The sequence below is a fragment of the Mesocricetus auratus genome, unplaced genomic scaffold (assembly GCF_017639785.1).
Source record: "Mesocricetus auratus isolate SY011 unplaced genomic scaffold, BCM_Maur_2.0 Super-Scaffold_100013, whole genome shotgun sequence".
NCBI lineage: Eukaryota > Metazoa > Chordata > Mammalia > Rodentia > Cricetidae > Mesocricetus > Mesocricetus auratus.
In genome coordinates, this window is record NW_024429196.1 from 81,893,096 (window position 1) to 81,916,289 (window position 23,194).

The 23,194-nt window shown below is 43.5% G+C and overlaps 1 protein-coding gene across 4 annotated transcripts in view; it reads right to left on the reverse strand.

Moving 5' to 3' along the window:
- The window catches only part of Fancc (FA complementation group C), a 133,193-nt gene extending 120,725 nt beyond the window's left edge, over nt 1-12,468 (reverse strand). For 2 of the 4 annotated variants that reach the window (XM_021232007.2, XM_040756131.1), the window contains exon 1: nt 12,197-12,464. Coding sequence is in view for 1 of the 4 variants with exons in the window: in XM_040756132.1 (XP_040612066.1) it covers nt 9,330-9,351 (22 nt within the window). In the remaining 3 variants the exon portion in view is untranslated. Of the gene's footprint in view, nt 1-9,329; nt 9,433-12,196 lie in introns of all 4 variants that reach the window. The other 2 variants (XM_040756132.1, XM_040756133.1) reach the window with 2 other exon arrangements.
- Nucleotides 12,469-23,194: the final 10,726 nt, after the last annotated feature.

The window sequence follows — 23,194 nt, forward strand, 5'->3', positions numbered from 1 at the left end:
AGGAAATGAATAAATCCCCTAGAAACTCAATCTGTAAGACTAAATCATGAGAAAACAAAACAAAACACACAGAAAATCTAAGCAGACAAGTAAAAGTAAAGAGATTGAACCAGTAAGCAAAAGTTTCCCTAGTACTAGAAGGCTTTCCTGATAATTATCAAGCATTTAAAGAAGAGTTAACACCCATCCTCCTCACAATATTCAAAAAGATGAAGAAGAAAGAACAATTCCAAACTCATTTCCAAAGACCAGAATTGTCCTATGCAAAAGCAAGACAAGAACAACTGAAGAAAAGAAAATTAAGGCCAATACACAGGGATGGAGATATGGCTCTCAGGTCACAAGCACGAGTTGCTCTTGCAGAGGATCTGGGTTCTGTTCCCAGGATCCATATGGTGACTTACAACTGTAATCCCAGCTCCACAAGGGATCCAGTACCCTCTTCTGGCCTCCACAGACACTGCAGGTACATGGTACACATACATACAGGCAAACAGACACTCACACACATAAAATAAAAATAAATTTTAAAAACTACTACCAAACAGAATTCAGTACTGCATCAAAAGGATTATATACTGGGAAGAAGTGGACCCTGGGTTCAACATCATCAAACCTATGAATGAAGCTCAGCTTATCTAGGATGAAAAACAAGTTATGTGGTAATACTGACGCATGCAGGAAAGGCCACTTACCAGATCAACATCTTTTCATAACGAAAAGTGGATAGACTGGGTATAGAAGGAATGAGCGCCGACACAATGAAGGCCATATGTCATAGGGTTACGGTGAGCATCACACCCAACAAAGAGAAATAAAAGCTTTCCTCTAAGACCAGGGACACGGCAAAGATGGTCAATCTCAACGCCTGTATTCAACAATTTGAGGAGAGAAAGAATCTAAAGGTATGTATTTACAAGAAGTAAAAAAAAAATCCCTCTTCTTGCAGATGGCATACCTTTACACAGGGAAAACTGACTCTCAAAGCCTCCTGGAACTAAGAACTGACTCTGTGAAGCTGCAGGGCATGGAGCCAACGGCCAAACCTGCAGCATTTCTGTACATGAATAAGATCAGGTCACAAGAGAGTTTCAAATTTTCATTTAAATACATGAAAAAAAAAAGTAAGGCTTTAAATGAATTTAACCTAGGTGGTCAGAGGTCACCACATTGAATATGGTCCAGTACTGATGATGGACACTAAAGAAGAGATAGAATAAGTCATCCATAATACTATTAAAATGCCCATGCTTCACAAGGCAGTCTGCAGTTTCAGGACAATTGCTTATCAAAATTTCATGGACACTTTCCACGAAAACATTTTCACAAGAAAATTATTTCAGAAAAAGTAAACAATCATAAGGTTCATATGTAACCAAAGACCTCACAGAATCAAACCAATCTCATATAGTCCAGCCTGACCATGAACCCCTGACTGTCCTGCTTCTGCCTTCCAAGGGCTGACCTTTTCTCAGACTAGCTATATAAATGTGATCCTTTCTTGCTAATCGGAGCACAGAGGAGAACAACAGTCCCCAGTCACTCATGCTACCTGAGGAAAAAACTCACACTCCAGTGTGCTTTGCTGTCAGGCTATGCTGTCCAAGTAGGCCTTAAACACAATTTCAACTTTCAGTCATATCTTAATATTGTAATAGGCTTAAAGGATAATAATCCCATCACAAGTTAAAATCAGCTGTATCTAAGAGATACAATGTTCGGTATTGGATGGTTAGGTTGAACACGGTTTCAGAAATGAACAGCGTGAAGTTAAAGGTGTTGCTTGGGTTCCTGATTAAGAAACCAGGGGCCCACAGAGGAAACAGGGGAAGAAACACACCTGGGTAGAAAGACACCTTGAGACATGGTTAAGTGCCAGACACTGTGGAATCCAAGGGAAAAAATCCAATTGAGCAGTGGGCTATCCAGGTAGAGATGCAGCTGAATTAAAAATATAACGTATAATTAAGAAATGTAAGTTAGTAGTCATCTATAATAATCAAACTTATGTTTTCAAGGTTAAGTCTAGGTTTGCTTAGCTCAGATATATTTAATAGAAAATGGTCCTCAATACTTCGTCAGAGATCTGAAAATATGGCATTTAAAATGTTTAATAAAAAAGCTACTGTAGCAGAGTCTCCTAGATCCCAGCAGTGACCCCAGGGTCTCCAAAGATGACACAGTACAACGATGTCTCTCCCTGGATTGTGGCAATGCTATCGACTGAGCAATACTTCCCTGGATTGTGGCAATGCTACCGACTGAGCAATACTTCCCCTGGATTGTGGCAATGCTACCGACTGAGCAACACTTCCCCTGGATAACTGTGCACAAGCAGGACACTCAACAATTGATTGCCCCACCTTGCCCAGACTAAGTAAGGTCAGTCTCTCCCATGTTCTACGTCCACAGGAAAGTTCTCGCCTTCTGGGCCTCGCAGCTGAAGACTGACGCTGTCCTGGTACCTCTGTCCCCAATACCATGGAGACCACAAGAGCCTGCGATGGCCCTTTAGGTAATGGAATAGTCTCTGCCATTGTAATTGATGCATAGGCCATTTGGATGATACTTCATGCTATAATTCATCCTCCTCAGATCTCTGATGCTATTGACAGCTGTGTTTTAGCAGCAGCAAACAACCAGGTTCTTCCCCCAAGGCTGTAGCCACCTTGTTAGCTCATTTTCATATGTAAATATCAAGCCTTGCTTTTTCTAGATTCACTAGATACCCTGTTGAGAAAAGGTAGACAGGTTTGCTTTGCTAACAGGCATAGTATTAAAAGATAAACAGGTTTCAGATGTAACTTTCCACTAAAGGAACATGATTTGTAATGAATGTTCTCAGTAATAACTGCTTATGTTTCTGTTAAATGATTATGGGGAAAGAAAAAGGGCTAAAGTCTATGTAAATTTGAGGGTCTAAGAAAATGTTATAAGATATACAAAAGGTCTGAGGCTATGAGAGTCTATGTAAGTTCTGAGAGTCTATGATATATAAAGGTCTGAGGATGTGAGAGTCTATGAAAGTTCTGAGAGTCTATGATATATAAAGGTCTGAGGATGTGAGAGTCTATGTAAGTTCTGAGAGTCTATGATATATAAAGGTCTGAGGATGTGAGAGTCTATGTAAGTTCTGAGAGTCTATGATATATAAAGGTCTGAGGATGTGAGAGTCTATGTAAATTCTGAGAATCTATGATATATAAAGGTCTGAGAATGTGAGAGTCTATGTAAGTTCTGAGAGTCTATGATATATAAAGGTCTGAGGATGTGAGAGTCTATGTAAGTTCTGAGTGTCTATAATACATAAAGGTCTGAGGATGTGAGAGTCTATGTAAGTTCTGAGAGTCTATGGTATATAAAGGTCTGAGGATGTGAGAGTCTATGATATATAAAGGTCTGAGGATGTGAGAGTCTATGAAAGTTCTGAGAGTCTATGATATATAAAGGTCTGAGGATGTGAGAGTCTATGTAAGTTCTGAGAGTCTATGATATATAAAGGTCTGAGGATGTGAGAGTCTATGTAAGTTCTGAGAGTCTATGATATATAAAGGTCTGAGGATGTGAGAGTCTATGTAAATTCTGAGAGTCTATGATATATAAAGGTCTGAGGATGTGAGAGTCTATGTAAGTTCTGAGAGTCTATAATATATAAAGGTCTGAGGATGTGAGAGTCTATGTAAGTTCTGAGTGTCTATAATACATAAAGGTCTGAGGATGTGAGAGTCTATGTAAGTTCTGAGAGTCTATGGTATATAAAGGTCTGAGGATGTGAGAGTCTATGATATATAAAGGTCTGAGGATGTGAGAGTCTATGAAAGTTCTGAGAGTCTATGATATATAAAGGTCTGAGGATGTGAGAGTCTATGTAAGTTCTGAGAGTCTATGATATATAAAGGTCTGAGGATGTGAGAGTCTATGTAAGTTCTGAGAGTCTATGATATATAAAGGTCTGAGGATGTGAGAGTCTATGTAAGTTCTGAGTGTCTATAATACATAAAGGTCTGAGGATGTGAGAGTCTATGTAAGTTCTGAGAGTCTATGATATATAAAGGTCTGAGGATGTGAGAGTCTATGATATATAAAGGTCTGAGGATGTGAGAGTCTATGTAAGTTCTGAGAGTCTATGATATATAAAGGTCTGAGGATGTGAGAGTCTATGTAAGTTCTGAGAGTCTATGGTATATAAAGGTCTGAGGATGTGAAAGTCTATGAAAGTTCTGAGAGTCTATGATATATAAAGGTCTGAGGATGTGAAAGCTTAAGCAAGTTCCTGAGGTCTCAGAAAGTGATTTAAGGTGTAAATATAAGTTGTAAAGGTATAAATTAGTGATTTAAGGTATGGGAAATGTTTCATATTTCTTTCCCCTTGCACTAAGATTTCAGAAGTTCAGAGTTTAATGTCAATAGAGTTCTCATAAGCTGGTAGAGCACTGGCTACTTACTGTTCAGTCACAAGCTCAAGATTTTAAATTTCCTTTAGATGTCTTCTAAGTCATTTCTGTCCAATCCATATCCAGCTCATGGGACAGAGGAAAAAGATGTTCATGCTTTTAACCCAAATCTATAGCTTTTTCTAGGACTCAAAGATATAAGGCTACTCCAGCTGTTCACAGACACCTGTTTCCTACTTTTTCTATAATGTAGATTTCAGTACAGATGGGTAATGCTAGTATATCTAAAACTTTTTTTTTTTTTTTGGTTTTTCAAGACAGGGTTTCTCTGTGGCTTTGGAGGCTGTCCTGGTACTAGCTCTCGTAGACCAGGCTGGTCTCGAACTCACAGAGATCCACCTGCCTCTGCCTCCCGAGTGCTGGGATTAAAGGTGTGCACCACCAACACCCGGCTCATGTCTAAAACTTTTATGTCCTTTTGTAAAGTGAAAAAGAAATGTGTATAAACTTCAGAAAATCGAGGGAGTTGTAAGACTTGGATCCACTTCTCACAGGTCTAAAGGACTCCAGGTAAGTACAGCCTGTTTCCCCACCTGTGTATTCCTGGGGATGGTATTTCTCTCTCTCCTGGTCTTGGAGAGACCTCCCCAATTACTAGGACTATGGGCCTTAAAGTTGCAAATGTAAGTAAGATATTCCTTTAGGTTCCTAAATGTTAACTTCCATCCTAGTCTATTTCCATCTCAGCAGATTTCCACTTGGCTGGCAGACACTACCCAAGCATCAGCTACTGACTGTAATCTGCTCCAAACGACTGCACACCCTGGAGTTGCTGAAAGCTGATGGGGCCAGTCCAGCCAATGTAAATGCTCCCTGTCTCTTCAGCTGGGTCGGTGATCCAGATGCTTCTGACAATGCTACATTGCCTGAATTCCGCCCTTACCTTTGACTAGCACTCCAGCCCTCCTGGGCCCTGGCAGCAACATCCTATTTTCAGCAGGTAGCAGTTAGAGAAGAGGGTATATTGCTGCTTAACCCCCAACACGCTGTAATGTTAGAGCAAAAGGAAACTCTGGCATGGGGTACAAAATAGGTACCTAGAGTGCCTCTTGGCACATCAGGAAAGGACCTGTTAGAACCAAATAGACCCAGATCTATCAACAGGAAGATTCATTAGCCAAATAGTTCTACAGTATGATAGGACACGCAACCTGCTCTATGTAAAACAGAGGCTATTGTATAGCTTTCACAGAAATTTGTTGTTTCTATACAAACTACTCAGAAATCATTAAAAACGCAAAAAAAAAAGGCAGGGAACCTGAGATGAAATAAATAACTGTTCCTTCCAGATAATAACTCTGTCATCTATTACAGGGCCTTTGGCCCTCCTGCCTCTGCTGATTGCTGCTGGCTCCTGCATCACTGGTGCCCTAACTGAATGACAATTCCTATCTGGGTACCATTAAGCTGACGGGGATTAGGCCCTAGTATAAACAGATGCCCATTAAAGAGTCAAGGATTTGATGAAGGATACAACTCAAAGGGAGAATGTGAGATCCAAAGTTACATTTTAAGTTTTAATTACTATGCCTAAGAGATTCATGAAACAAACAAGCCTCTGATCGGTAAGCACCTTGCCCAAGATGAGATAGTTCCTGAAATGCTGGAGGCTATTATTTATGGTAGATACCAAGCCACACATCTTCACTCCCCTAAACAAGTTTGTTTGACTCATCTGTACTGAATGTGTGTGATCACATGTGGGTGGGAAGTTCACAGGCAGTATATACATCAGGATGTACACCTGCCCGTGACTGGATGTAGGCTGGATGTATGTCAGGATATATGCTTGCCCCTGATTGAACATAATGGGAAATGCAATGAATTATGGGTTTCCTTCTTAAGCCCTTGCTTGCCTGATTTTGGACCATTTCCTGGGAACCTGGGTATGGACCTGGCTAGAACCATCCACCTGGCAGTATTTAATTTGGTTCTAAACTGTGGTGGTGGTTTTATTCTTGATTGGTGGGATTAGCACCGGTCTTGCTGACAGACAACAGACATACCCACCCTCACAAGCATGATTAGTAAAAGCTAACCAAGGAGACACACTGCCCACACCTAACTGTCTTCCAGGAACAAATGACTCCTGAGCCCAGAATACTCCCAACTTAACCTTCCCTCTAATCAGAGTCACAAACAGGATGTAAACACAGTGCCCCTCTTCCTTCCAGAAGCCTGCCCATGTCCGTGCCCTTTACCTTGAACCTTCTCCAGGGACTGGTCCGCCTGCTCAGTCACAAACACAGTCATCTGCCACAAGGGTCAGCACATGAAAGCTCTGCTATCTGAGACCAGGGAGAGTCTACCCTCTAAGAGCAGTGACAAAGGAAACAGGCTCCTTATCATCTCATTCCAGATAAGATAATCAGACAGCAGCATATTTATGCACCCCTCCCTTCACCCTTCTAACCACTCCTCCCACCATCCACTGAAAACCTCAACCACAAAACTCAAGAGGAAGCGAAATCTGACAACGGTTAAGAGAATGGAAGATGCGGGGGGGGGGGGGGTAGGTGGATGTGGAGAAATGGGGAGGAGAAAGCAGGAATGACCAGAGGATAATCTCCCAAAGGAATACAATAACAAGGGATGATTATAAGAGAGAGAGAGAGAGAGAGAGAGAGAGAGAAGGAAAGAGAGCTGATTTCCTACAACGATAACTACAAGTGACAACTTCAAACCCGGGCCCAGGGATGTGTGGCCATCCAGCCCTGGTGTACTTGTATCACAAGTACCACGCTGACTTGAGGCAAGGACCACCGTTATTTACACTCCATGAGAAGAGACGCATCTGGAAAGAAGCTGGAGAGTCAGTGGCAAAGACACCGGGGCAGAAGGCCAAGGACTACACAGAACCCATCTGGTACTGAGGTTTAAATCAAATGAAAGTGATAGAGGAAGGTTTGCTGCACTGGGGAAAGATAACATCCGGAGCTGTGTGACCCCAATGACAATGCCACCTAGTTGAAGATTGGGCAGCTATTCCTTATACCACAGAAGGAAGGAAGGAAGGAAGGAAGGAAGGAAGGAAGGAAGGAAGGAAGGAAGGAAGGAAGGGAAAAAACAGAAGGTAAAGTTATGGACAGTGGTCAGAGTGGCATAGTAGTAACAATAAAACACATGCACACATTTAGAGTAACAGAACAATCAGGACACAAAATAATGTTCGTAAGTTCTTATGTCCAATAGGGAAGCTACCAGTTAGATGTGTGTAATGCATGATAATGTTCCCATGAAAGTATGTGTACATGCGTGTCTTTGAAGGAGTCCAACCTCAGTGATCGGTTTTATAGGTGATTTTATATTAAAAATAATTCCTGGGGCTGGAGAAATGCTCAGTGGTTAAGAGCACTGGCTGCTCTCTTGGATGACCACAGTTCCTTTCTCAGCACTCCAGCTCCAGGGGATCCTACACCTCTGACAACAGACACTGCACTCATCTACACACACGCACACACGCATGCACACACACACACATGTATATGTGTATGTCTATATGTATATAGACATATACACACCCATACAAATAATTTACAGTAATATAAATAAAGCTTCCCATACTTTTCAACAGTCGTTTACAAAAAAAAAATCTCCTGCCACATCACTAAGTCTTATCTTACAGTCATTGGTTTGTAAAGGCTTCCTTAAAGGTAGTACACAGCTTTGTGAACTGCTTCCAGAGTGGGAAGAAGGGACTGTTGGTCAAGTCCATCTGTGTTACTGTAGAAAAGTCCCCATTTTATAGACCACTAGAAAGGATAGAGCCTGGCACTGCTGTTCACTGGATCTGTGACAGAGAAACCTGGACATTTCAGAGCCTACGTGAGATACCTTCAGGTGGGGGAGCAACATCCACCCTACAGGCTCATTTGACAGTTCTCAGGATAGTCCCCAGCCATGCAGACAGACCTGTGAATGGTTCCTAGAGTAGACAGAGACCCCTTACACAATGTCGCACCTTTTGGCACCTGGTGGAGCACCCTATTCCAAATAATGCCCATTTTTTGCCACTTTCACTGAGCTCCTGTTAGTCTGTGATAGGCTCACCAGTGTCCGGTGCAGCAATTTGTCACTGCAGCTTCCTCCAACAGCACCCGACCTTCCCTTCCCCAGAGACAGAGCAGATTCGTGCAACAGAACCCAGAGCAGAGTCAGGAGAAGGATGTGTGCAAGTTCTTTGTTCTACAGCCACGTCAGAGCACAGGCATATAGAAGTAGCTCTCCCAAGGAAGAGCACAGAAACCAGACTGCTGGAGACTCAGAATGAGAACACAGAGAACTATGAGCACCACTGCTTTCGGCCTCTCAAGGTTGCTTTTGTTGAAACTTTTGAGGAGATCCATTCAAATTCTAATATTCTATAATTGTAAATATGCCGGAAACCACCGAAATAGGAGGGGATTATAGGGTAGAACACACAGTATAATTAACTGTAATTACCTCCCTAAAAGCTGCTTCCAAACACATTATACTGAAAAGGGGCTGGGGGTGGGGGAACTGGACAGAGCTTCACCCTAAGCATCTGGAGGTGGGGGTACAATTCAGTCCACGTCACAGCCTCCCAGTCTTCCCTAACTGGTTTCAGGTCAGGAGATCCAACATTTGTAAGTGATGCTATCACCACTGGTAGCCCTGAACTTTTCCACCTGCTCTCACCATGACACTCTACCTGAGATCAACTGAGATTAAAACTTAGCTTGAATCTTCAGAGTGGTTCCTTCCCTCTTACAGTGTGAAGAGGCCATAAGCCAGGATGGGAACCATGGTCCCTCAAGAGGACTGTTGTGAGACTGACTCTTGTGACTATTGAGAACTTCAGTTCTGAAAGGTTTCCTACCACCACGGCTACTAAGATGGATGTGCTAAAATTACCTGCGCAGATATGGTGCTGCATTCTTGACACTTGGGTTCAAAAGGATCTGCACCGACTGTGGTCATGGCTGAATGGGAATCACGGAACTCCAAGCTTGGCTCACTGCATAGGATGCATGCAGGGCAGTCAGTACCACAGAAAATGAATGGTTGACATTTTCCCAAGGAAAAAAAAAAATCTAGAGTGAGATGACTAATTGTGCAAATTCTATCAAACCTCTTGCAACGGATAACGCAAATCCTTTACAATCTCAGAAAAAAAATTAGGAAATATGCTTGGATCACTCTGAGATGCCTCTATAGTCAGACACACAGGGACTCATCATGTCAGCAGTTTCTACACCAGATCCAGCACTTGTCAAAAGGCAACCAACAGTTAATGCCTCAAACAGATGCAAAGGTCTTCTCGCCAATTCCTATCCTAGGACTCCACGACAGTCTATGTACAAGTAAGCCACCTTCAACTCCAAAAGAGCTCTAGGAATCATTCACCTCCCCTCTTGTACTGAAGGTGAAGAACAAAGATGAAAAGAGCATGTAAAACTGTATTCACGGAGTACGTGAGGCCATATGTAGAAAATCCCATGAACTCACAGAACATTAAAAAACCCACTGAAGCCGGACGGTGGTGGTGCACGCCTTTAATCCCAGCACTCAGGAGGCAGAGGCAGTCGGATCTCTGTGAGTTCAAGCCCGGGCTGGACCGACAGCCTCCAAAACAATACAGAGAAACCCTGTCTCGTAAAACCAATAAAAAAAAAAGAAATATGAGCTAAACGAACTATTCTCTTTTATTTTTTTTTTGTCTTTGTTTTTCAAGACAGGGTTTCTCTTTCTAACAGCCTTGGCTGTCCTGGAACTTGCTTTGTAAACCAGGCTGGCCTCAAACTCTCAGGAGATCAGCACTGTGCCCAGCTATAAACTACTCTCTAAAGTAACCCACCTCAGACACTTTGTTATAGCAACAGAGATCTAATACACACCTGTAGTCCAGTTCCTAACAGAAATTATTTCAGTATAACCAAGAGAGTAAAGAAACGCCTAACAGAGATACTCAGATAATTTTGCAAAGTCTTTTCCAAACTAAGCCCTACTACTATTACTAGTAATAATAATAATAATGATGGTGTTTGAAATTTAGCAAAAAATAAAACACTCAAGCCAGGCATAGTGGCTCGTGCCTTTAATCCCAGCACTTGGCAGGTGGATCCCTGTGAGTTCAAGACCAGCCTGATCTACATAGTGAGTTACCAGAGAGTTGTCTGGCTACATAGTGACACCATGGGGGAGGGGGAATACCAACACCACACTCAGTACTGAATTGCTGTCTGAATCTTTGTATTGTCTCTTCCAACAACATTAGATTTTTAGTAAATCACTGACAATTCTATTATGTCTCCTGTGAGAATTCTTTCATATTAAAAAGTTAGCTAATCAGAAACCACAAACAGGAACAGTGAATATGCATATCATAAAGTACACTGAGATTTTTAAGGAGTATTTCAGGCTGAATTCTAGCCTGAATTGAGGCCCTACTGCCACTTCTTTTGAGGTTCCATCCCCCATGTGAGATGCCTTGGGGCCTCTCTGTGGCCTAGGCAACCCATCCAACTTCCTACTGGCCAGGCTGGCCTCCCTGAAGTTGGCTTTATAAATACTAGATTTGTGTAATTGTTGCTGGAACTATTTGCGGAAATATGGAAGCAGTTAGGATCCCCATTCATTTTAAAATGTGCACACAGCTTCACATGGGCAGCAACAAACCCGCCACGGCCACCCAAAGCAATACTTTTTGTTGTTGTCGTTCAGAATAGGGCTGGAGAGCTAGCTCAGTGGGTAATGTGCTTGCCACACAAGAACGAGGACAAGTTCTAGACCCAGAATGCATGCTTGTTGCTTTGGATTTTGTTGCTGTTTTGGTTTTTTGTTTTGTTTTGTTTTTTGGGGTGTGTGTGTGTGTGTGTGTGTGCATGTAAGTTTAAGGTTTTAAGCGTGTACCACACACTTGTGATCTGAGCACTGGGGAGTCAGAGAAAGGCAGAACCCTAGGGCTTGCAAAGTCTGGTGAACTTCGGGGCCACATGTGGGAGGCGGGGCAGGGGACAAGGGGGTAAAGGGCTGAAAACACCTCTGGCCTACACACACACACACAAAACCAGCCAGTTCTTCACTTGTGAGCTAACAGAGGTCCTTCTTGGGACATGCCCATCGTCCAACACTCCCTCCAAGACCAACCACCTAACAACTGAACAAAAAAGACTGCACACTGTACCCCTAAACCCTCTCGGCTTTGAATGGCCTGGGCCTGTCACTCATGCAGCTGTGGGAAGGCGTCCACGGGGACCCTGGGCCAGACTGGTCCAAAGGATGCCGGGCAAAGAGCTTCACCTTTGCTATGGTCCTTTCAAACGCACCTGGGGCTGCGCTGAACCCCCCCGCAAAGAGGATTTGTGGGAAAACACAGAAAGAAAAGATAACGGGGAGGACACCCAACTAGCTCCGTGGCAGCCGAATCAACATTCAGTAGGAATCTCAGGCCCCGCCCCTCACTGCATACTCCGCCCCCTCTCCGGCTCCCCTGCAATCTGGATCCGCCCCCTGAAGTCGACCCGGCTCGCGCAGGGTGAGGGTTTCCGTGTGGTCACGCCCATCGCAGTCTTGCCTTGGCCAAGCGGGAGCCAACTCCCGCTTAACCACGCCCCTCGCGGTCGGCCCCACCTCCCACCTGGCTCCGACCCCGCCTCCTACCCTGTCCAGGCCCCGCCTCCCGCGCAGGCCTCCCACCCCCTCCCCCCCGCCTCCTCTCAGGTTATGGCCCCGCCTCTTTCCGGCCCCGCCTCCCGCCGCAGCCCACCGTGGCTTCTCACCTTCCCGCCTCAGACTCCCTCACCGCGCCCTGCGGGACCGCGGTTCGTCCGCGGTAGAGGCTCGTTCTCGCGAGCCTTCCCTGTCCCAGCGGGAAGTGGCGGCCTCCACGGGTGGTCCTCGCCCCACAGAGCCTGCCTCAGCAGAATGGGCGGCCAGGAGCCGCCGCCCGGCTTCTGCGGCTTGAACACTTGGCGTGGCCTCCTCACGGTGGCTGTCTGGTTTTGACGTGTTTGGAATTTTCCCGCGGCCGCCGGGGAGTGGGGCGGCGTGCGCGCGCACGCACGGACGCACGCACCCGCAGGGCCCGCTGGGATCGGGCGCGCTCCCGCGACGCGACGGGACGCAGAGCCGCCGGATCTCGGGGCGGATGTAGGTGGGGAGGCCGAGCTATGCCTGTCCCGCCGCGCCGGGCAAGCTAATGCTTAGGACGGCAGAGCGCCCTGGGAGAGCTTGAGAGCAAGGAGTTTCCAAGATGGGGCAAACCCTGCGCGGGGAGGGCCCGGCCTGCGGCTTCCTAGAGTGGGCCCAGCAAGAAGGAGTTTTTATTTTTATTTTTTTGCTTAGCGATCGCCCCGTCCCCAGGCACGCACCCTGCCTGTTTCAGGTGCAGATCGTTTCGAAGTCGCATTTCAGACGCCTGAGCGGAAACCTTTTATTCTTAAATTTTATTTTTTTATTTATTTTTAGCATCACGGCAATTTGGGGGAGTCAGTTTTCACTAATGTGGATCGCTAGGCTTGGTGGCAGGTGCTTTTAACCGCGGAGCCATTTCACTGGCCCCCTTTTAAATATATATATATTCCAATTTAGAGCTGCATGAAGGTGTTTCACAGATGCTTAAATTTGGAGAGGAAGAGTGGATAAAGCCCTAGTTGAATCAGTGCCTCAGAACCATCATCAGTCATAATCACGAGGACAAAACTTCGAGTGTGTTTTAAAAATAAAAACTTGAATGGGTGCGTGTAATTTACTTAAGTACTCAAATATTACGAAGACATAGCCATCACACCGGTGAACAAATCCAAAGAAAGCAAGTGATCCCAAGGTTTTAAAGCTTATAAATTACAAAATGAGTATGCTGAGTAGTAGTGACAGGTTTGTTTTTTGTTGTTGTTTTGTTTTTGTTTTGTTTTAATTAAGGGAGAGGGTCTGGAGATGACTCAGCGGTTAAAAGCATTGGTTGCTCTTCCAGGGGGCCTGAATTTGAGTCACAGAGTTCACATGGCAGCTCCCAACCATCGGCAAGCCCTGTCCAAAGGACCTGATGCCTTTTTTATGGTCTCCCTGGATGCCACATTGTGCAGACATCCATAAGACATATAACAGGGGGCTGGAGAGATGGCTCAGAGGTCAAGAGCAATGACTGGTCTTCCAGAGGTCCTGAGTTCAATTCCCAGCAATCACATGGTGGCTCACAACCATCTACAAGTCAATCAGGTGTCCTCTTCTGGCTTATAGGCAGAACACTGTATACTAAACAAATAAATAAATCTTTTAAAAAAAAAGACATATAACAATTTTTAAAAAATTAAAAGGAAGACACCAGAGGAAACTAATCCAAAATTAACAGGTTCTGCTTTACAGAATCAAGTGGTTAGCTATTTTTTGGACTTCCCCGAGGCTTGTGCTTTTTTGACTTGTCATTTTAGTCTAATCTCACAGCATGTGTGAGACAAGTATAAGTAACACCTGGCCTTGAAAAAGTCTTACAGTGACAAATTGTAAAATTTTTGTTAGTCCTTGTATTTACTTTTTCGTACTCAGGTATTTGTTTTACATACTTGCAAAAAAAAAGTCACTCTTGACATACTGTGATTTTATGTCAATTTAGTAGTTAATTAAGAATTACTGGGCGCCGGGCGTTGGTGGCGCACGCCTTTAATCCCAGCACTCGGAGGCAGAGGCAGGCAGATCTCTGTGAGTTCGAGGCCAGGCTGGACCGACAGCCTCCAAAACAGAGAAACCCTGTCTCGTAAAAAACCAAAAAAAAAAAAAAAAAAAAAAAAAAAAAAGAATTACTGGGCATAGCCAGTGATGGCACACACCTTTAATCCCAGTACGGATCTCTGAGTTCAAAATCAGCCTAGTCTACAGAGTTCCAGGACAGCCAATACTACACAGAAAACCCTGTCAAAAAAAAAATTACTGGGCTATGAAACTTTAGTATGCAAAGTCACGCTATGTTTAGGCCTAATTTAGACTAAATGGGAAGCATATATAAAGTTGCAATTTTAAATTCATGGATTTTCATAGGCATTCATTCTATGCAGCATCCATATGTATAAAGCTGTTCTCACTAATTAGTTTTAGCAGTAGTGAGAAGGCCACCTTGTGATACATCCAATGTGCTTCCTGAAAAACAAATACTTAAGTACAAATCCTATTTTTGAATCATAGCAAAAACTGAGTATGGGTTTTTTGAAAATAGTTTGGATTGTGGTATAAGAGAGTAACACAAATACTGTGGCAAAATGACAGATTCAGACAAAATGTGTAAGAACTTTTAAGTTTTTACATTCAAGAGAGAAAATGGAAAAAAAAAAAGCCAGCAGTTGAAGGCTACAAAATTGCTGCCTTAGTCAAACCTTCCTTCAAATTTCAGGGAACGCATAGAAACACCTGTCTTGGACTCCATATTGTGAGCAGAATTGTAACTCACTTGCACAGTGGGTTAAGGTACACACCTAGCTCCCACACGAGAGTGGGCACCTGCACACTGTCTTGATCATGGCTGTGACAGTCTATGCCTTTGATGTGGCAAGTATATCTCATGTGTTTAATAGTTTTGCCCTTGGTACTTCAAATGTATCCCAAGTACTGGGTAGATCACTGGCCTTGCATTCATTCCTTTAAGCCTCACATTGATCGTACGTGGTACATAGTATTTCTGCTTCACAGGCTGATAGCCAGATGCACAGAGCTGTGTTCTCTAGCAGGTGTCAGAACCAAGCTTCAAAAGCAGGTCAGTTGCCTTTTTAACTACTTGCTAAGTGCCGGCTCACCCCTTAAGCTAGCCAAGGAGAAAGTGGGAGCTGGGGACATGTGACCCAAGAGGCTTTTATACAATGCACTAACTACATTACTCCCACTTTTTATTTTGGCTGAGGAAATATACACTGAATTAGAGAAGAAAACCACATGAACAGCACGTGCCAAAGAAAAGCTTCAAGAGATGCATGCAGCAAGTGATGAAGGCTTGATCACTGTCCAGATACTAAGGAAGAGTGGGCTACAGGAGTTGTGGGAAAGGGTAGTCCTTCTCTGCAGATATACCCACATACCACTCCCTGGCCTCTGTTTGAAGAATACACTTAGGTATCCACATACACAGACGTCTATCTGTTGTGGCCTCACAGTCTCAAATTTGTGATGGCACCAAGGCATGACCAGCAGACACTGTAATTTGAAAGTGGGATTCCCAAGCAGGACCCACTTTGGATTTTATCTTTTCCAGGCTAGGGACACCCAGTAGTCCTCTCTGGTGATGCTGGAAACGGCTGCACGAGTTACTAGGAACCACACAGTCACAAGGGGAGACAGCTGGCGTTATACATATACAGGGTGCCGTGTTGCTGAGCTGCAGTGTTGAGTAGGTCAGGTATGTTACACATATTTTGATATGTGATCACTTCTGTTTACAGGGGGCTATATCAGAAAGGAATATCTTCATAAGTAGAGTCTGTGCTACTAGAAGAATACCATTCAAGTGCAGGAGAGTCTATACCGTGCACACTTGCCACAGTTAATGGAATGGTGTGGAAACCTAACTCTAACTGACCCATTGGAACCATTCCTGCAGAATCTGGGATCACTAAGTCCTTCTGCATACTCAAGTCAGAGAGCAGGGTGAAACTATGTTAGAAGCAAAGAAAGCTGACTGAAAGAAAAGACAGGAAGTTGAAAGAATATGTTGCATGAAGGACACTGTAGCTTTCATTTTTCAACTTTCCAATTTTAAGACCAATATTTTGGGGGGGTGGGGGACAGGGTCTCACTATGTAGCTCTGGCTGTCCTGGAACTCACTCTGTAGACCAGGTGGTCCTCAAACTCACAGAGATCTGTCTGCCTTTGCATCTGCATGCAGTTAAAGGTGTGTACCACCACACCAAGCCTTTTAAAACTAGTTTATGTGCATTGGTGTTTTGCCTGCATGTATGTCTGTATGAGGGTGTCAGGACCCCTGAAACTAGAGTCATAGTTGTGAGCTGCCTGCCATGTGGGTGTTAGGAATTGAACCTGGGTCCTCTGGAAGAGCAGCCAGTGCTCCTAACCACTAAGCCATCTCTCCAGCCCCCCCACACCCAGCCTTTTAAGGCCAGTTTAAGCCAAGCTAACTCTAGTATTGTTTTGTGTTCTTAGCTGTCCACACAGTTTTCCATATGCTTGTAATCATCATGCCTTTCCTTAGCTGACTGCAATGACAAACTACCTGGAGTTAGATAACTCTTTGGGTGTCTCTGGGTGTTAGCAATCTGGCCAGCCCTGCTTTGTACGTTAACCGTGGGTTGCCCAGTGAAAGCCAACTAACTGTAGGGGAAGCAACAAAACTGTAATAAGAGCACAGCATAAAAGTTTTACATTTCACATGACATTGGCACCCAAGGAAGCAACGAACCCTGGGAATCTTTATGCTAGTTTTGGTGAAAAATGGACAGTTTGGGGAGAGAGAATTAGACAGAGAATATAATCTGCTAGTCATGAACTAAGGGGCATTAGCAAGGTCTCTTCCGTGCCTTTCTGTATCCCTGTGTCTTCAGAGAGAAAGTTGTTCCTTTGTCCATGTCTTGGGCAGCCACTTCTTACATGAGGGTCTCAGAACCTATTTTAGAAGTTTAGAAAATTCTTCCTAGGTTGTATGACCTGTTTCAGAGGAAGAAATCACAACCTTTCAGCTTTTCCTAGTACTGGATGCCAGTAACCACGGAAGCTGCCTGCTTTGACTAACAATAAAGAAAAAATAAGTTTCTGTTTTGTTGAAATGAGTATTATTTTAAATGCCTGTAGCTTGCTACAATACAAAGATGAAGCACTATAATAAAGTCAGATTTCTATGGTTAAAGAAAACCTGTGCCCTCTGCCTTAAGCTTGGTCTAGAGAAAGGAACTTCAAGTTCGTGAATAGCTTCTTTTCCCACAGAGCCCATCAGTGGATACATGGTTGCTACAAGAGACTATCCAAGAGTAGCAAACATCATTTTAAAACCTGTGGGGGGCAGGGGGTTGGTGGTGAACGCCTTTAATCCCAGCACTCGGGAGGCAGAGGCAGGGGAATCTCTGTGAGTTCAAGACCATCCTGGTCTACAGAGCAGGTTCCAGGACAAGCTCTAAAACAACACAGAGAAACCCTGTCTCGAAAAACCTAAACATAGATAGATAGATAGATAGATAGATAGATAGATAGATAGATAGATAGATAAAATAAAACCTGGGGGGGTGTTGTAGGCTGATTTATAAAGATAGGTAATGTGTCTACTTACTGAAACACAGGATTCCTGAAAACAAAAATCTGTGTTTTCCCCCATTGAGCAATGAATGGCATGTACACTCTTTGAGAAGAACATGCAACCAATTTTATCCTGGTTTTTTTTAGGTCAGTAAACGCATACATTCTTATTTAGAGCATACATCCTACCAGTCCTGGTGTGTTGTAACTAATTTAGCACATTTTTATTGCCTGCAGAAAGTAATAAGTTACAGTTTTAAATGAGCACATGACTTAAAAATAGTTTTCCTCATAAGTATTTAATAATGACTCACTTAGCATGAAATTAATATTAAAGAATTGCTAAGAATAAGCATTTAAAAATTCCAGTTGAAAAAGGAAGAAACTGTGCACATTTGTGACTTGATTAATTCTGGCAACCATTAACTCAGAAAAAAGCAAATTCCATCCTATTCCTGTGTCAGTTGCAGATTGACCCTTTAATCGCTGAATGTTTTCCAATATCGGAGTTAGCTGCATCTTGTTTATTCCCATGCTAAATGAAGGGTCTAGTCTGCTCAACTCCGGTGTGTGTGTGTGTGTGTGTGTGTGTGTGTGTGTGTGTGTGTTATGCAGTACTTTTAATTCTTAAAGATCCACAGGAGTAAAATGTGCTCAACTCCTGTGTGTGTGTGTGTGTGTCTGTGTCTGTGTCTGTGTGTGTGTGTTATGCAGTACTTTTAATTCTTAAAGATCCACAGGAGTAAAATGTGCTACTTATCTTTTAGACTTAGACTCTGGCGTAAACTACTTAAGGGAAGAAAGGTTTGTATTTGCAGGCTGACTCCTTGGTTGCTTGGCACCGTGACCTTATGCAGAACATTATGGCGACAGGAAGCATGTGGAAGAAAAGCTCCCACACCCCCGTGGGAGACAGGAAGCAGAGAGGAAAGACAGAACCTGCCCAGGTACAACAGCCAGTCTCTTCCTCTTGGATGCCAAGCTTCTTACTTCTCTCTTACAAGGGCTCTTGTGATTGCTTCTGCCCATGCCAGTAATTCAGGGTGACCCCCTTCCCCCCGCACCTGAAAATGGTTGACTTATTCAGATCGACAGGCTATTTCCATTAAAGGCAATAAATACACAAGCTACAGGGCACTATTGTTCAGTAGACCCCATCCCACTAACTTATTCAGATGCATTTCCATGACTCTGTTTCCAAGGTACGGAAGACAGTTTCACCTTGTGAAATCCCCCCCAAAAAACTTTTTCTTTACACAAGAGCTGTGTTTCCTATAGTGTATAGTAACAGATACCATTAGTACTTCAGTCATTTACTTCTTTTTTTTTTTTTTTTTTTTTTTTGGTTTTTCAAGACAGGGTTTCTCTGTATCGTTTTCGAGGCTGTTGGTCCAGCCTGGCCTCGAACTCACAGAGATCCACCTGCCTCTGCCTCCCGAGTGCTGGGATTAAAGGCGTGCGCCACCACCGCCTGGCAGTCATTTACTTCTTAAGCAAGATTTTCTCCTGGGCACTCCACTGCTACTGGCTTCAATATCAAAGTTAGTACTGCACATTAATGACAGCATGGCTCGTGCCTACTACTAACCAACCCAGGAAGACAAAGTAAGCAGGCACAATGTCAACAAATCACAAAATCCCAATCTGAGCTGGTACCAGAAGTCTTCTTGGGGTTTGATTTCATAGCTCCTGTAAATGGCTTTCAATCCTTTTTTCCTCATTGGATTTGAATTGCTACTTGTAATCTCATGCAAGAACATGCACAAATATCTCCCTTCTCGGTAAGGCTGGGTAGTTGTTTTTAATTCCTCTGTGGAGACAGGGTCTCCCTATGCAGCACTGGCTGACCTAGAATTCACAAAGACCCCCCTGCCTGTGATTCCCAAGAGCTAGAACTAAAGGTGTGCACCTTCTTCACAGCAGAATCTAGGTCTTTTTAAAAGTCTCTCTCAAGCTCTGGCAAAATATTAGACCAGGGAGAGGGAATAAGTACCCTGAAGTTGCATCTGGCCTGCAGGCTTGTTTTGTTTAGCTTGAAGAGCGTTTGAGGGCAATTTTTAATCTGAAACTTTTAGAAATCAGAGAATTTCACAGAGAATCCTTATTTCGAGTTGCTTGATAACAGTGTGAGAAGCCTGTGCCACCATTTCTGCTTAACGTGACCTGTAGGCGTGGACCAGTGCTTGCCCCAGGCAGACAGGCTGGCTCTCTAGCTTGGCGGGCGGGGGGGGGGGGGGTCTCTGGTTAGCTCAGACAAACAAGCTCTCTAGCTTGGGGGGGGGGTCTCTGGTCATCTCAGTCTGGCCTCTAAGATATCTTTAGTGCCAGGACTGAGAAGATGACTCAGTAGGTAAGGGACTTGCTGTGCAAGCTTGAAAAGCCAAGTCTAGATCTGAGCACCCATATAAGGAGCCAGGCACTGGGAAGATGAAAACAGGAGGATTCTACAGGCTTGGTGGCCAACCGGTCTAACTGAACTCAGTGACCTTTAGATTCAGTGAGAGAGCCTGACTCAAAAAGGAAGCAGTTGGGGGGTGGGGGGAGCAGGGAGTGGAGAGCAACAGAGGAAGACGCCCTGATGCTTGTCTCTGGTTTTCACACGCACACACTTGTGAACTCATGAGTGATGGGCTTGTCCTTCTGTATGTGTTTACCTTATTGGTTGATGAATAGAACACTGTCGGCTAATAGGGTAGCAAGACAGACGGGTCTAGGAGATGAGGAGAATTCTGGAAGGTGTAGGCAAAGGAGAAGTTACAATGTAAGCTCTGGAGAGAGGACGTGAGTCTGGTGTTCTCCGGTAAGATAAGGTCATGTAGAAATACATAGAGTAGTAGTTATGAGTTAATAATTAAGACAGAACTACCCAATAAGAAGCCCTAGTCATCAGCCAGCAGTTTCATAATTAGACACTTCTGCTGGTGTGTTAATTAAAGTGAAGGAACCTGAACCATTCTGTGACATCGGGTAAGAATGGGCTTAAAGGGCAGCTGCTGCTGAGGTCCGCTTCAAGGTGTCCATTTTTTTTTTTTAATTTAAGCCTCCAGCAGAGATCCTTACTAAGAGGGAACAAGTATTTCCTTGACCAGAGTCTCTGTGGTTCCGCTCCCTCTGTCTTCTGCTGGAGGAAGGTGGGACCAGTGGAGGAATACATGGGGTGGGGAGGGCTCATTTCAAATCATCAGCTTCCCTCCTGTGAGTCTGCACTCAACCGTCTGAGTGTCTGAGCCAATGCGGGCTTTGCTGGCATCAGTCCGAGTCTTCCTGGTCCTTCAGGAGGTCGGGGCCTATGCCTCTCCAATTGGCTAAGGTCGATTCTATCCCCTGGCTAACTGTCTGGTCCTAACCTGTTCTTGGTCTCTTCACCCATTCTTTCTCATGCTCAGGAGCTTTCACTGTGTTTTCATGAGGTTTCAAGTGAGAAAACAATGTCCTCGTGGCTGTGTTTAACAGCTAATGTTTTGATTCATTTTGGTTTAGTTTGGTTTTCCTCCTCTTCATTGCATTTTTCTCTTGAGGGTATTTCACTTCATATGCTTCTAGAGCTAGCATTGCTCCTATAAAAAAATAGATACAGTTTTGGAAACCATAGATGTAAATTATCTTACAGAGTCTGGTTTTGATTTGAGGCAGGTCCTAGTCCATACCCCCAGGCTATCCTGAAACTCACTATGTAGCCCAGGCTGGGATCTGACCCCTATTGATCCTTTTGTCCCAGGTTCTTTGTGTTGGGATTATAAACATGAGGCCATAGGCCTGGCCATCCTGAAGTGTTGACCAATGGGAGTTTCTGTCGGTAAATGAAAGTCACCAGAGAACCAAGTCACATGGGAACAACCAGGTATGATAATGACAGAAACAACTTGTGCAACCAAGTGAGTCACTGGTTAAGATCCTTAAGTGTGTTTAAAGTTATGCAATTTTCGTGTATAGCTTCACATAATGATCCAGGGATTATGGAATTAAGGGCACTAGCTATTGAATGAAACCAAGTTCTGATTGATGCATACCTACCTGTGAGATATTATATGTTTCTGTCTTTAAAGATCGTTCAATCGTTTTTGAAATGGTGGGTAAAAGCTGAGGGCTTTCTGTCCTACTGACATCCATTCCACAGGGAAGCTGCTCCTCCATATTTTCAAACTCATGTGTTTGAACAAATTTAACACCATGGTTTCCTCAGATTTTTACCACTGATGAAAAGCTTTTTTGTTAAGACCTAGAAAATATTTGTCAGGCTTTATATTCTGTATTTGGAATCATAAAAAATGATTTGTAGTTGTATATGTAGCTCAATGGCAGAGTACTTGCCCAGTGTGCATAGGGCCCAAAATTAATCTTGGGATTAATTATCTGACATGAGGGGGTTTGTTTTCAAACATGTACTATAACTGCTTTGGAAGTCACATTTTCTCACTTCAAATTTTAATCAGTTCCTTCTCCTAGGGGCTGAAGAAAGAGCATGCAATTAGTTTGGTAATACTATACTGAAGATTCATCTACAAGCAAACACTCCCTCACCACCACCTACTTGTTCATGACTATAAGTGTATTCTGTAACATGTTAGGGAGAGAGATAATTCTCAAATGAGTGTTTCACTGTTTCCATGGGGATTTCCAGAGGACCCATCTGCTTCCGAAGTTGATTCAGTTGTGATGTGTGGACTGATGTACAAACTGAATCTGGATCAACACATCTTCAGCTTAGTAGGCCAAGATGCTTAGCAAAGATATTGACTGCCTGTCAATGTATCTACAGCTAAAGCTTAGCAATTATGTCACAGCTTTCATAAGCTTCATTCACCTACCTTAAATCAATAGGTGGAAACCTTTAGAAGTCTATAGCAATTTAGACAAAAGTACACATGAAGAAAAGTTGGACAAATTGGACTTCATTGAGATTTTAAAATTCTGCTGAAACCCTACCTTCAAGAAAGTTGAAAGGACAACCCACAGCCTGGGAGAAAATACAACACATATATTTGATGAGTAAGTTGTATCCAAAATATGTAAAGAACTCTTACAACGCAATAATAAAAAGGCAAATAGCCAATTGAAAATTAGCAAATTATTTGTGTAGACTTTTCTCTGTAGAAGGTATATAAACAGCCAATGAGCACATGTAACGATCCTTAGCATTAGTGCAAATAAGAACCAGTGTGCAGCCGGGTGGTGGTGGCACACACCTTTAATCCCAGCACTCAGGAGGCAGAGGCAGGTGGATCTCTGTGAGTTCTAAGCCAGCCTGGTCTACAGAGTGAGATCCAGGATAGTCAGGAGAAACCTGACTATAGTTCACAGAGAAACCCTGTCTCGAAAAACCAAAAAGAAAATAAAAAAGAAAAAAGAAAAAAAAGTGTGATACCACTTTATTCCCACTATGTTGTCCTTGATTTTTAAAAAAAAAACCTGGAGAGATAGAGACAACTCATAGTCAAGAGCATAAACTACTTACTCTTGCAGAGGATCAAGTTCAATTCCAATATTCACATCAGATGGCTCATACCCACCTGTAACTCCAGCTCTAGAGGAATGCCAACACCCTCTTCAGGCC